Below are 14020 nucleotides of genomic sequence, written 5' to 3'. Positions count from 1 at the left end.
GATCACTACATTTGATTTTAACTTTTGCAAATAAATAATAAATTCCCATTCAAACTACACACCAACATCTTAACAGAAGTTTTCTTTTTTTAAGTCTCACAATCCTTCACTTTGTACGACGCTCTTTAGACTCTTAAGAACTTGGAGAAGAACTGAACAAGAGCTTCAATGAAAAGTCAAATAACAAACCAAGCAGCAACATGTATTTGTATTGATTTACTCTGTTCCATTTCAGATAAGGTTTTTAGCACACACAAGCTTGTTTTCATATAGCTATTTATGTAAACTAGAATTTTCATACATCTATAAACCTGCACACAGTGGGACAGCTGTGTACATCATGAGTTGTATGTTGACACAATATGGTCCCCAATGCTCTAGTGCATAACCCTCATAGACTTTTAGTTTTTTGTTGAAGCAGGGTTAGCAAATAATTGATTAGCTCAACGAAAACAAAAAATAAATTGCGTGATAATTTAATAAAATGTAATAATAGCAGCACCCAATGCTCTATGCACCCTGTGGAGTGGAAATGTTAAATTATGACGTTTGAACACCAGCCTGGACTCTGTGGAAGAATGTTAACAAAATTGATTCATGTTGCTATTTGTCCTGGTTCTTCTCTTTCCTTTTTCTTTTTCTCTATCCTCACAGATTAATGATATGAACTTTGTGTTTAGTAGGTTTAAAGAATACAGCTCTCAAACCATAAAAAAAACTATGAACTTTTAATTTTAAATGGACTTTTAATTTTAAATTGTTGGATAACAGTTACTGTCTGGTTGCTGCAACTGGTCAGACTTATCAGACATATCAGAACAGTACTGTAGTTTTATACTGAGTGAAGACATTTAAACTCAAGTGTATCACTGCCAAGTTCTATAAATTTACCTCTTTTATGATTCACCATTTAAACAAATTATTACTGCCTGAACAACAAAATAACTCAAAACAAGTTCCTTCTTTGTTCTTGTTATAATCTGCTGTAGTTGCAAGACAACAGTGACCAAATATTTAAAAGCCTCCTCTTCATACACCTGCATAACTTATCTACTGTCTTTGAACCGCTTTGGAAACCCCTTTTTTTTATATCCCTATGACATCGTTATTCTTATGTCGCTTCTGTTTTCTGCACCAAGAACTTTCTTTTCTGCCTCTCCATATTTAGCTCCATATCATCAGATGACAACAAGATTCAAATGAGAACAGGCTCACCACAGCATGATCTCGAAAGGGCACGCACTGGATCACCTTTAGTGTGTGTGGAACAAAGGGACAGGAGGAGAGATCAACGAACGGAGGGGGTCCCTAATCAGTGCCGTGACTCTGTTACTGATCAACAGCAGTTGCATATAGTGTATAGCTGATTTTTGCACTATTGCCTCCAAGTCATACTGTGTCTGCTATACGTTTTACCATCACCCTATCAACAAACAAGCTTCAAAAATGCTTTGGTTTCTTCAGAGATCCCAGCAGCATGGTTCGATACCTGATACTGATAACATACAGGTTTAACATTTTAAAATAATTGCATTATTTAATGGTATAATCAATGGGCCCCACCACAGTATTGAGAAGTTCCAACTGAGTTACTAAGTTGTTAATTAATGAAATCAAAAGAATGTTGTTGCTGTTTTTTTTTCCTTCTTTGTTTTGGTTTCATCTGAGACTCACTGTCTGAACATTTCCCTTTAACAGATTCAAGAAATACTCCAAAAATAACCAAATGTAAAACAGCGACCACAGCTCCACAACATTCTGCTGAGTGATATAACTATTTAATGTCATTAAGAAATTCCATCTCGGCTTCAGGCTGAAGCTTCTTTCTTTCCATTTCTGCTTTAGGGGAACAAATATACTGCAGCTTTGATATAATATTAGGACAGCTGCTTGAACTCCTTGACCATTACACACGGGGTCCGGGCATGTGACCTGTCTTCACTTACTTTAGTTAGTCAGTGGAGCACATTATAAATGTGGTAGGCTCTGAGTGACATGTGCAACCTAATAGGACCTCTGGGAGTCAAAGAAACTGAAGATTTTGTTGCTGACACACAAATATCGGACGGCTGTTGGCACAGATGTATTGAGCAGAACCAAGAGGGCAGAAGTGTTTGCAGAGAAGCAGAAAGATTAGATAGAGGATATATGGAAGTATAGGAGTGGCTGACATTTGAGAATGCTGGCAGCTGGGGGAACGTCTCACAGCTCCACCTGTCTTTATCCATACAAACATAACTGAGCTGTGAGGAGCAGATCAGTCAATATTACAACATTTTGCTCAAGTTGAGGTAGGATTTTACTCTGTTTCAAATGCAAAAAGCTTACCAAACCGGAATGTAAACTAACAATAACGTTTCTGAGGAACACCTAAAAACGTTGTTTTCCCTGCCGGGACATGCATCTATTTTGAAAAGTTGTATATCTAATTTAATGCAACACATGTTAGCAAATAATTAACATACAGCAAAGGCCAAAATAATGCATGTAGTTTCAAAGTTATTTAGTTTTACCAACCATTGAGAATCAGTCAAGGGAGAGAAAGATTAGGGTGATGATAATGAGGTCTCCTAACTTCAAAGACTTTCCAAGAATATACTTAGCTTTAAAGTGTTAAATTGTTTGGCACCCATTTATTTAACGGAACTGCTCCAGCCATATATCCTCAAAAGGAAACTGAGATCATCCAGACAGATAATCATTAGTAGGAGAACAGGAAGAAGGGCAGAGAGTGAAGGCCAGGAATTGAACCCGGAACCTTCTTGCTACAAAACAACAGTGCTACAACAGTGCACTGTTGAGCCACCTTTAGTACAATGCTTCTATAAAAAGATGGTGATGGCCACACATTTGTTGTCCACACTGAGGCTGTCCATGTTTATTGTGATCAAACAGCAGTTTATTTTTCCAAACAAATTTTTGTCTTTCATGTAATGGTAGAAGTTGGAGTGGCCTTCTTTCAGGTAGCTGACAGGCAGTGTGCAGGAATATTGGGGAGTGTTGTTACTCCATGGTAAATAAATAAATAAATACTATGAATGTTATCCAACTCTAACTTTATAATAATTAATCTGTTTTGTTCATTCCCATTATGACCAGCTGCATATTAAAAAGATTTTGCTCGCCTTCCATAGACGCTCTAAGCTATCAGCCTATGGACATAAAATAACTGAAGTTATCCTGAGACATGTCATATTGTTTGGGTTGTATGTTGTGAGCTTGCTTTTCACACATGGTATCAGAACCAATCAGGTTAATACCCACAGTCACTAATGTGTACTTGTAATAGGGTTTCACATGATTAGGAAAACCTCTAATATCAAATAACATTACTGAAAGTTTCAATTTTGAAATGACTTACAAAAGACAAACACAAAAGTGAATCCAGCTGCCAGGAAAATATAATTACCTGCCTACGTTTTTACATCTTTACCTTCCAAAATATGTTTGCTGCCTTTAACAAGTGTCACAGAATATATTACTCAAGTCATGGTAATAATAACAATAACAACAACAACAACAACAATAATAATAATAATAATAATAATAATATAGAAACAGTCAATTTAAGATTTTATTTATTCTTGTGGTGGTCAGAGGACTGGTCAATCTGCTCCAGGGCAGCTGTTGCTACAATCCAGTTGCTTGCCACCATCAGCATGTGAATGGTGGAATGAATGTAGAGTGAAGTGCTTTGAGATCCTCTGGATTTCATAAAGAGTCACACAATTACAGGCAATTTACCCTTTGTGATTGAGTTTTGTGCAGTTTGTGGCACAACACCGAAATCTGCTTGTAAAATCTAACAGCGCTGTAGTATGTGGAGTCAAACTAACATCTCAGCACAACACCTTGACACGACATCTTACACCACCATAAATCATGGTGGTGGAGGCATTACGCTGTTTGTCAGTGACAGGGAAGTTGGTCAGGACTCATTGGAGGAACGGTGAAGATAAATTCAAGGTAGTCCAGAAGGAAACCCTGTTAGACACTACAAAGTACCTGAAGCTTGGGCGATGGTTCACCATATAGCGGGACGACTGTAAACAGAGGCACAACAGAGGCACAACAAAATTGTTTGGACCAAACATTTTTATCTGTTTTAATGCCTCTGTCCAAGTCCAGATCTAAATCCAACTGAAAAATCTGTATCCTATTTCTTCCACCTTAAAATTTTATGAATTGATCTATCCCATAAAATCACAGTAAAAAAACCATCAAAGTTTGTGGTTGTAACATTAAAAAAATGTGGAAAAGTTGTGCTGAGTCAGTACTTTTTTTTCTGTTGTCTGCATTTCTCTAGACACAGAGGAAAAATTAGATCGAAATTCAGCTTGTCTCGTTTTTTAAACTACAACTCTTAGAAATATTATTTCTTTTCCATGTTTCTTTGTTTCCTTCTATGACTCAGTTTTTCCATGTGGGATGATAGTTGATTGCTGCTCCTTTACGGTTTGTGTGTTCAAGTAGGCAGCAGCCAAGTATGACTGAGTCAGAGATAAGAGCTGTAAAACCGTCATGCATGTGATTTTGACTCTTTTGCATTGACTCGATTGCAATCAAACTGAGCTTTTTGATGATATGCAAAGCTGATAAAACCTTGAAAGTATTTTCTTAAAGTTTTATTGAAAGCACAAACACAAGATGTAATAAAACCACTAAAACAGAAGGTAAAAGATTATCTGTTGACAATTCACCAGATAAGCTACTTTCAATATATAGCTCAACTTTGTTTAATTACAACCACAGACTTTAATGGACTATAATGCAATTTCATGTGTTTGAACCAGCAGAAATTAAGGTGTGGTTTGTGTTCCTTTATCACATAAAATCACACTAAAATATCTGTGTTTTTTATTTTCAATTTGTTTGAATTCAGTTTATTTAGCACAAATTCACAACACTTGTAATCTCAAGGCACTTCATAAAAAAAGATTGCATTATGTCACTGACTTGCAGCAGTCCCTCCTCCTGGACGAGCACAAAGCGACCGTGGTCAGCTGCTTGTTTTTGTGTCGCTGATGGTTCCTTCCCCTCATACTGAGCATGCATGTAACGACGGAGGAAATGAAAACTCAGTGCTCAGTGTGAACGGCCATCTGCCACAATGACCGACTGGGGATTTGAGAAGACAGAGCATTACACACTCAAAAAAAGAAACAGATGCACTGATCTAGGAGTACAAAGAAAAGTTAATGGCAGTAATAGCTCCTTTAATGGCTTCATCGCAGAGAAAAACATAGTGAACCTGATAAGCTTTGAGCTGGTTTCAGATTGTAAGACCACAGACTGTTAGTTGCAATAAAGGCTCAACCAATGTCAGTATCTAGGAGAGAGACACTAAAAGACCGGGTCCAGACTCTCATCTATAGAATGACAATGTTAAGTTGTTAGCAGCAGTAGCTCAGCTAATTCCCCCTGTTATGAAAGGAGCCACAAAGTGCCAGAAATGTAACATCTCAAAAACTAAGAGAGAACATACAGCAAACAACTGAAATAGCAGCAAAGAATGGAAAACTGGAGAGCAGAAGCAGAATGTATAAAAGTCAGGACAAGTGACAGAATTTATAAGTTTGAAAAGTAGAAGAAGCAAGAAAACTGTTAATATATAATAGAGGTAACAAAGCTGAAAACTGAAATACCTTCCTCTTGTTATTTGACATATCTTGTATGTTTTAGGTTTTAGGTTGGAAGAAAAAATTACATTAAGACGATCTAAATATCTAAATTATGCAAGTGACAACCAAAACAGAAAGCTGTGAATTATGACAAAAACAGGAAAGGTTCAGATTTATTTAATCTCAGACTATGGCAAACAAGTCTGGGTTTTTTTTATACAGCATATGTAACCATCTAGTTACAGTTATATTTAAACTAAGTAAGAAGAAATAATTGATAAAGCTTGTAAAAATAGTCATGTTTTGTTTTGCTTCTTTATACTTTTGAGTGGAGATGTTTAGAACCAGTTATGTGTTTTAATTGCCTTATTAGGCCACCAGTAAGTTTATGGTGAAACTCAAACTCTACTCTTTTCGACAAACATTAATCTGAAACATTTTCCAGTCAACCACCTTTTATTTTCATCAAAATCATGAAAGTAATGAAGTGGAGTGATGAGAGGAGTCGAGCTATGAAGGTTCCTCATTGTGTCATTATTGTTTCAATAAGGGGGGATTGGAAATTTACTAACATGGCAGGAACCCAGTTTTGTGGCTATCAATTACTTGAGGTTGGGCACAGAAACTAAATTTCCATTGTTAAGGAAATTCATGCCTTGACACACACACACGCCCACCCCCACACGCATTGAGGATTGTGCACATTTTTAAAACTGAAGTCTGGTTTGTCAGGGTGCACTGGCATCATAAATAACAGTATAAATATGACAGGTAAAGGAGTGCAGCCCATCTGGTCTGCAGCAGGAGGAACTCAGGCAGCAGCGGGTTTTTTTCCCCCTCTTTTAGAGGCCCTAGATGTCACATTAAAATCTTTCTGACCCCTGAGAAAGCGTATCGATCTATCTTCACATGCCACCTCCAAGTGTTCACCTCTGCCCCAGCAAAAAGGAAGTGCATCGAGCCTTTATGGTGCCATAAGACCTACCCTGTTTTTCTTGGATGTCTGTAGTTTTCCGCTAAGGTAGGTGTACATGAGTGTGTGAGTGAATACATGCATATCCACGTGTGTGAAAGTTACTTGATTTGTGCGCTTGCTCACAAACTGTAAAATTGAGGAATGCATGTGTCAAATCGCTCATTTGAGCCCATTAAATTGTGCTGCTGCTTTGAAAGTAAGAGGATACTTCCAGTAAAGCAAATAATTTCACCTTTGAGAGCTGGTGGATATTTTTTTCTTTTTATGGGAAGCTCGGAACGTTTAAATAAGTGTTCCAAAAATAGGGTCGCCCCTTTTGCTTCCTCCTCACTATCCCACCTTGGCTGTTACCCAAGGTCTCAATTTTGCGTCATTTTCTTTCAAATTCTACATTTCCTGCTCTCGCGTGGTGAATTTGGAGATATGCGATGTTTTTTACCAAAGCAAAGAGCTTGTAGTACTCCGCTTAGACAGCAAAAAGCATCATGCTGTATACAAAGGGAGTTAGATTGTATAAAAATAGAAAATAAGATTTAGTACAACTTTGGATCTGTAGATTTCGCTGCAGTTTTGGATGATGCTGTCCCATTTCTTTGACTCACTTCTGTTTTACTGCCAGTAAGAATTACAGTTGAAACTAGTTATTTGCATAGACTGTAGGAAATATACGGCATTGTGTTTTTGGGATGTTTTGCTACAAGAAAGGCCAGTGCATAAAATATATTGCTTTATGAAGAACATCTCAAGAAATCAGCCAGGAAGCTATAGATTAGAGACAATCTATAGCTTTCAAATGACCGAGTTCCCTAAGAATATAATTAAATTATTTGCTAAATGCCTTAAGTACAACAAAGTTGGTGTTTTGGAGTGGCCAGCACTGAGACCTGATCGCACTTTTATAGAAAATTTTGGGAAAGGGTTTAAAAGGTGAATGTGAGCAAGGCAGTCTTGAAGCCAGGTAAAGCTATATCAGTTCTACAAGGAGGGATAGACCAAACTATTGTGGTTAATAAATTCTAATTAGGAAAGAAATTTATGCAAACATCTAAATTTAAGTAAAAGATCTAGAGGTATAAATTTTGCTGTTATTCCACCATTTTGTAAATATCAGTAATTTTGCTAAATCTTACTGTCATAAACTGCCAATAATTTAGTGTGAATTAATGTCAGACAGTGTGAATAAAAGATTACACATATTTTCCTATACAGTGTGCTGTATGCAAATATCTGGTTTCAACTGTAAGCATCTTTGGAAATCACACTCAAGTGACACGTTCCGTCCTGTGTACACTTTTAGTAAAACACAGCATGGAGCCTGCGGTATCTGCTCATCATTCTGTGCATCTACTTGGTGTTTGGTTTACTCTCACTTCATCTGTTTTCACTGCTTGTGTTTCACTTTCATCCCTTTATGTAGCTATAAAGGGATGAAATTCTACACTGCTCCACTTTCAGCTACACTCTACACATTTGCTTTAGTACAGACTAATTCAGCAATATTCTTTTGTAGTAATTTACTATTAAATTCAGTACAATTCATGTACAGGTATCATGGGTTGTGCTGTGCAAATTACAAATATATTTCACAATTTTTATAAGCAAAAATCAACATTTAGCTCTTTAAATCTGTATGACGGAGAGAAGTGGTGACCTAATACCTTGTGAGAAGCAGCTGAAGTGTTACCAGTATCTCTTTGACATTATCCATTGCAAACACATGAGAATTACCTTCTGGTTAAAGGCTCTTCACTGGCCTTATGCAGCACTTCAATGAGGGTCTCTGAAACTATTAATCTGATTATAAACTGGTACATGTGTACCCTGCCCGCTTTTGGTGGTGGCCTGCATGAGAACAGTAGGTAACAGTAACAGCATTGAAACCAGAGAGGGTGGCGGAAGCAGGCCAAGCGCTCACCAGCTTCTCAGACTATTTAATCTCTTCATAGACCAGCTGCAGAACTTGAAATCCTCTGGTTGGGCACTTTAAGCAGCTTGTGGCAAAAAGAAAACAACAAAAAAAAACCTGAGCCAGGGGCCGGGGTCAGAGTCTGGGTTAACGGCACTGATCGATAGCAGATTTTGCTGGCCTTAGATGGGAATGGCCCGGAGCCGGACAGAGCAGAGAGGTAGAGCGGGTGCTTAAAGCAGGAGAGTGGTGAGGGGAGGGGTAACCTGAGATGGACAAGACATTCCTTGCAGGGCAACAGTTACATCTGGGGACAAAATTTTCTCGTGCATTTTTTTATAGTTTCACTGCTTGCAAGGACTATCTACACTGGAGCTCATGGGACACTTCCACTGCACAACAAAAGTCTTGATGTGTTCCTCACTTCTTTATATTTTCTAAGCCAAACTATCTTCACGTCTGACACTGCACCTCACAACAGTATTCATACACGATGGACCTTTTCATACTTTATCATTTTACAACAACAAACAATAAGAGATGCATCTTACAGGCTTTCAGTTTTTTCAGGTTTTCCTCTGTGATCGCCCTGCACTGGACGTCAGCCATCTTTCCATCGCGACTGACCTCCCTGTGACCTGCTGGAAAATTATTCCCACAGTATGATGCAGCCAGCATTATGTCTCATAATATCAATGGTGTTCTACCACTCATAGTGTTGCGTATGTATAGCAAAAATGGTCTTTCTTCCAAACCTCATCGCTTGTGTCAATCGAAAACATGAATTAGTCATCTGCATTTTCACTGCTGGTGAATTTTTACTAGCAAAGGGATTTTCCCAACTACCCGACTGACTCTTCTACCCTAGGTGTGCGGTGCAACCTGCTGCCAACGGCCTCCTTCAACGGCGCGCTGCTTCCACTGCTCATCTCAGGCAGTGTTTTTCTTACATCTGATATCAGCTGACACAGACCGCTCTCTGCCTCCCACAACAATCTGCCGCACTCATCCAGATCTCAGTAACACTCATACACTATGTCATGGAAGTGGAATCTGCAACGGATCATCTCACTTGCACTACCTCCAGTTGGAAGCCAACTAGAGAACTAAATGCAAAGTGTATGACTAAGTCCCTGTGTCAGCGTGGCTCTGTTTTATAAAATCTGTGCGAAAGGTTGCCAAATGTAATATTTATTTGGTTCTGACAACAATGACGCAGTACACTAATGACCCCCTGCCCTGTCTTTTTCCCACTATGCAGGAGTCACAGTGCTTGTGTCTCCTGACATCCCCATGCAGCTCGGGTTGGACTGCAGACAGCAGTTCTGCTTGAAGTCGCTGCCTAGTATGGAGCGCCTCCCTCTCCAGTACACTGTGTGTGTGGCCCGCAACGTTAAAGCCGCTCACCTGGAAGCCGTGCAGCAGCTTTCCGAGCTTAGCAGGGAGCTGCCAAACATGAAAACGTTGTGGTGAGTTCGGGCTAGACAAAGATTTTAATTTATTCCCCTTCAGTTGTCATGAGTCATAAACAAGCCCTGTGTTTCTGACAGGCTGCCGTTCTGGAAGTTCCTCACCAATGTGGACACGGGGCCGAAAGTGGAGAAGGAACTGCGAACCTTCTCCAATCGTCTGAGGAGACACCAGTTGGGGGAGGGAGTCATTAGCCTCAATGAACATTCCACCACCCTCCTTTCAGAAATGGTACATGCTGTACACTCGTTTCTGCACTGACTTAGACTTTTATGTCTAAATCGATTCTCAGGTTTAGATTTTAAATAGTTTCCCTGAAAAGGCCTATTCAAATGAGGGACAGATTTAAGTTTTGATTTAAAGCCTTAGTACGTTAAGACCATAATTATTGCAAAACTGCTTTTCTGCAAAAATACAATCACATTACAACATAACTACAAATACTGGTCCAGTGAAGCTTTTTTGTCACCCATTCCTGCCTGAACGTATTTAAAACAATATAATAAAATATAATTTTGGCATTAGATACCCAAAAGTAGCTGATTTGGCACGTTTAGGTATATGCTTCGACAATAAGTAGTCCATTAACAGGAATTACACCAAATTTCTCAGTGGTCTTCACCAAGTTATGTGTGACAGAGATTTTTTATCTCTGATACTGACTTGACACATTTAAGAACAATCACTTCCTCGTCCAATCCTGCAGACTCTCCTGTCAAATGTTTTATCCCAACTGGAGATTCTGCATATTGTCCTCGACAAGTTAGTCCAACTGGGTTCAAGTAGGTTGAGAAAGCTACAGTAACATCCTGACACCTAAAATGCATTTTGGTAATTTAAATATAACAATTAATAAATAAACCTCTGATTTGAATAATACAGTTACAGTCCTGCAGTTTTTATGTGGCATTTAGAGGAAAGCCAAGCTAATGCAGCAGAGAGTGTGTGTAACATTAAAACATTGTCTATTTTGATGTGACACATTTACAACTCAGATAGCACACTTACTGGCATCATAATGTTCATCTCACAAGGTCAGGTTATTTAAATGTTACAGCTTACAGTATAGAAGCTGAAAGCTGTAATGTAATGAACTCAATACGTTTTCTTGAACAACTGTGTTACTGGGTGAAGTACAATGATGTCTTTCACTTTAGTGATTTAAAGGATTTCAAGGTGATTCAAGTTTAGCCCTGTCTGATCACCACAGTAATTTTGTATTCATGCTTCACAAAAAAGTAGACACCAATGTCAGCCACTGACGGAAGATGTCCAACTTTTTCTTTTTAGGGTTTTGCTTTTTCATTCATTTGTTCTTTTTCTAAAATGTGTGGCTCTCGTGATCTTCCTAATTAACAGTTAGAGCAGTGAGGTTGGTGAAGGTTCACAGGTCATGTGCATAAAACTGACACAGCTGAAGGAATATTTTTAAGTGGAGCTCCACTGTGACTGAAACAGACAGGGAACAAAAGAGGGGGAACAGATTCACTGAAATGGCAAAGCAAAGAAAAAAAACTTCCTCAAAGATTTTGTTATATTTAACAAGTAATTATTTTGGGATAAAACTACCATATTATGAATTGTATGTGATGGTTTCATGTCCATCAAGTAGCATCCTCTGAGTGATATTCCAAACTGCACAGAAACATACACCACAGTTAAGTGGATCCATGTCAATATCTGGTGATGTTCCATTACAAATCAAATATAGTTTGGAGAAAATAAATAGAGCCTCCCACTCAGAAGGATCTCAGGTTGCTGAGAGTGTGGTAACTGCAGGATGGCGAAGAACTGGGTGTGCTGAGGTTCAAAGGGATCTCAGCCAAGATCAACTCCAGCAGGTGATCCTGACACCAGTGCGATGCTGCGATCTGACTGGGAGTCCGCACTGGAGCAGAAAGATGAGGAGTTCATGGATCTGTGTTTGTACTGTAAATACACAATGGTAACTGTATGTTCCTTTTTTACAGATCAGTAGGTGTGAAGTGACAAAGGGAGGAGGTAGATCGTGGGAGTAATAACACATATCTGTAGTTGGTGAACGAGACTTTTCTAAAATCTCCTCTCCTCTCCTCATCCTGCTATACACGGTAGATGCAAGCGGTCCTACAGTGCGTTATGGAAAACTTTTACAAGTATAGCTGAAAGGAATCCAATATTGTAGAGGAGTAAGTAGATCATTAGCTGGACTTTGCCCTTCCTTTTCAGTTACAAAGATTTTTATCAACTACGCTGGCTCTCCATCATTTATTTCTTTTCATTGTTTGTCATCTTTCTGAACAAAGATCAAGGTTAAAATTGAGCTTTTGTTTTTCTTGTTTCTTATTATGTAAACTAATCATGCTTTCATACATAATTTACAAAGCAAACCCAGAAACTTACACAATATAAGTTATCCATCCATCCATCCATCTTCTTCCGCTTATCCGAGGTTGGGTCGCGGGGGTAGCAGCTTCAGAAGGGAGGCCCAGACTTCCCTCTCCCCAGCCACTTCTTCTAGCTCCTCCGGGGGAATCCCGAGGCGTTCCCAGGCCAGCCGAGAGACATAGTCCCTCCAGCGTGTCCTGGGTCTTCCCCGGGGCCTCCTCCCGGTGGGACGTGCCCGGAACACCTCACCAGGGAGGCGTCCAGGAGGCATCCTGACCAGATGCCCAAGCCACCTCAACTGGCTCCTCTCGATGTGAAGGAGCAGCGGCTCTACTCTGAGTCCCTCCCGGATGACTGAGCTTCTCACCCTATCTCTAAGGGAGAGCCCAGCCACCCTACGGAGAAAACCCATTTCGGCCGCTTGTATCCGCGATCTCGTTCTTTCGGTCATGACCCAAAGCTCATGACCATAGATGAGGGTGGGAACGTAGATCGACCGGTAAATCGAGAGCTTCGCTTTTTGGCTCAGCTCTCTCTTCACCACGACGGACCGGTACAGCGCCCGCTTGACAGCAGACGCTGCGCCAATCCGCCTGTCGATCTCCCGCTCCCTTCTTCCCCCATTCGTGAACAAGATCCCGAGATACTTAAACTCCTCCACTTGGGGCAGGACACCCCCCCTGACCCGGAGAAGGCACTCTACCCTTTTCCGGCTCAAGACCATGGCCTCGGATTTGGAGGCACTGATCCCCATCCCGGCCGCTTCACACTCGGCTGCGAACCGATCCAGCGAGAGCTGCAGATCACGATCTGATGAAGCCAAAAGGACCACATCGTCTGCGAAAAGTAGAGATGAGATCCTAAGGCCACCAAATCGGATCCTCTCAACACCTTGGCTGCGCCTAGAAATTCTGTCCATGAAAGTGATGAACAGAATCGGTGACAAAGGGCAGCCCTGGCGGAGTCCAACTCTCACCGGAAACGAGTCCGACTTACTGCCGGCAATGCGGACCAGACTCTGACACCGGTCATACAGGGACCTGACAGCCCGTATCAAAGGGCCCGGTACCCCATACTCCCGGAGAACCCCCCACAGGGCTCCCCGAGGGACACGGTCGAACGCCTTCTCCAAGTCCACAAAACACATGTAGACTGGTTGGGCGAACTCCCATGCACCCTCCAGGACCCTGCTGAGGGTGTAGAGCTGGTCCAGTGTTCCACGACCAGGACGAAAACCACACTGCTCTTCCTGAATCCGAGGTTCGACTATCCGACGGACCCTCCTCTCCAGGACCCCTGAATAGACCTTGCCAGGGAGGCTTAAGAGTGTGACCCCTCTATAATTGGAGCACACCCTCCGGTCCCCCTTTTTGAACAGGGGGACCACCACCCCAGTCTGCCAGTCCAGGGGAACTGCCCCCGATGTCCATGCGATATTGCAGAGTCGCGTCAACCAACACAACCCTACAACATCCAGAGCCTTAAGAAACTCCGGGCGGATCTCATCCACCCCCGGGGCCTTGCCACCGAGGAGCTTTTTAACCACCTCGGCGACCTCGCCCCCAGAGATTGGAGAGCCCAACCCAGAGTCCCCAGGCTCTGCTTCCTCAGTGGAAGGCATGTTGGTGGGATTGAGGAGGTCTTCGAAGTACTCTGCCCACCGGCCCACAACGTCCCGAG

The 14020-nt window shown here is 40.9% G+C and overlaps 1 protein-coding gene across 2 annotated transcripts in view; it reads left to right on the top strand.

The window, feature by feature from the left end:
• The window catches only part of LOC114157646 (SITS-binding protein), a 30802-nt gene that overhangs the window by 5952 nt on the left and 10830 nt on the right, over positions 1 to 14020 (top strand). For both annotated transcript variants that reach the window (XM_028038792.1, XM_028038783.1), the window contains 2 exons: positions 9765 to 9972; positions 10054 to 10204. In XM_028038792.1, coding sequence (XP_027894593.1) covers positions 9765 to 9972; positions 10054 to 10204 — 359 coding nt within the window. The remainder of the gene's footprint in view (positions 1 to 9764; positions 9973 to 10053; positions 10205 to 14020) is intronic.

This window comes from Xiphophorus couchianus, chromosome 2, assembly GCF_001444195.1.
Source record: "Xiphophorus couchianus chromosome 2, X_couchianus-1.0, whole genome shotgun sequence".
NCBI classification, from domain to species: domain Eukaryota; kingdom Metazoa; phylum Chordata; class Actinopteri; order Cyprinodontiformes; family Poeciliidae; genus Xiphophorus; species Xiphophorus couchianus.
The sequence above is the reverse complement of the archived record's forward strand: the minus strand, read 5'-3'. Positions and strand labels throughout refer to the sequence as shown.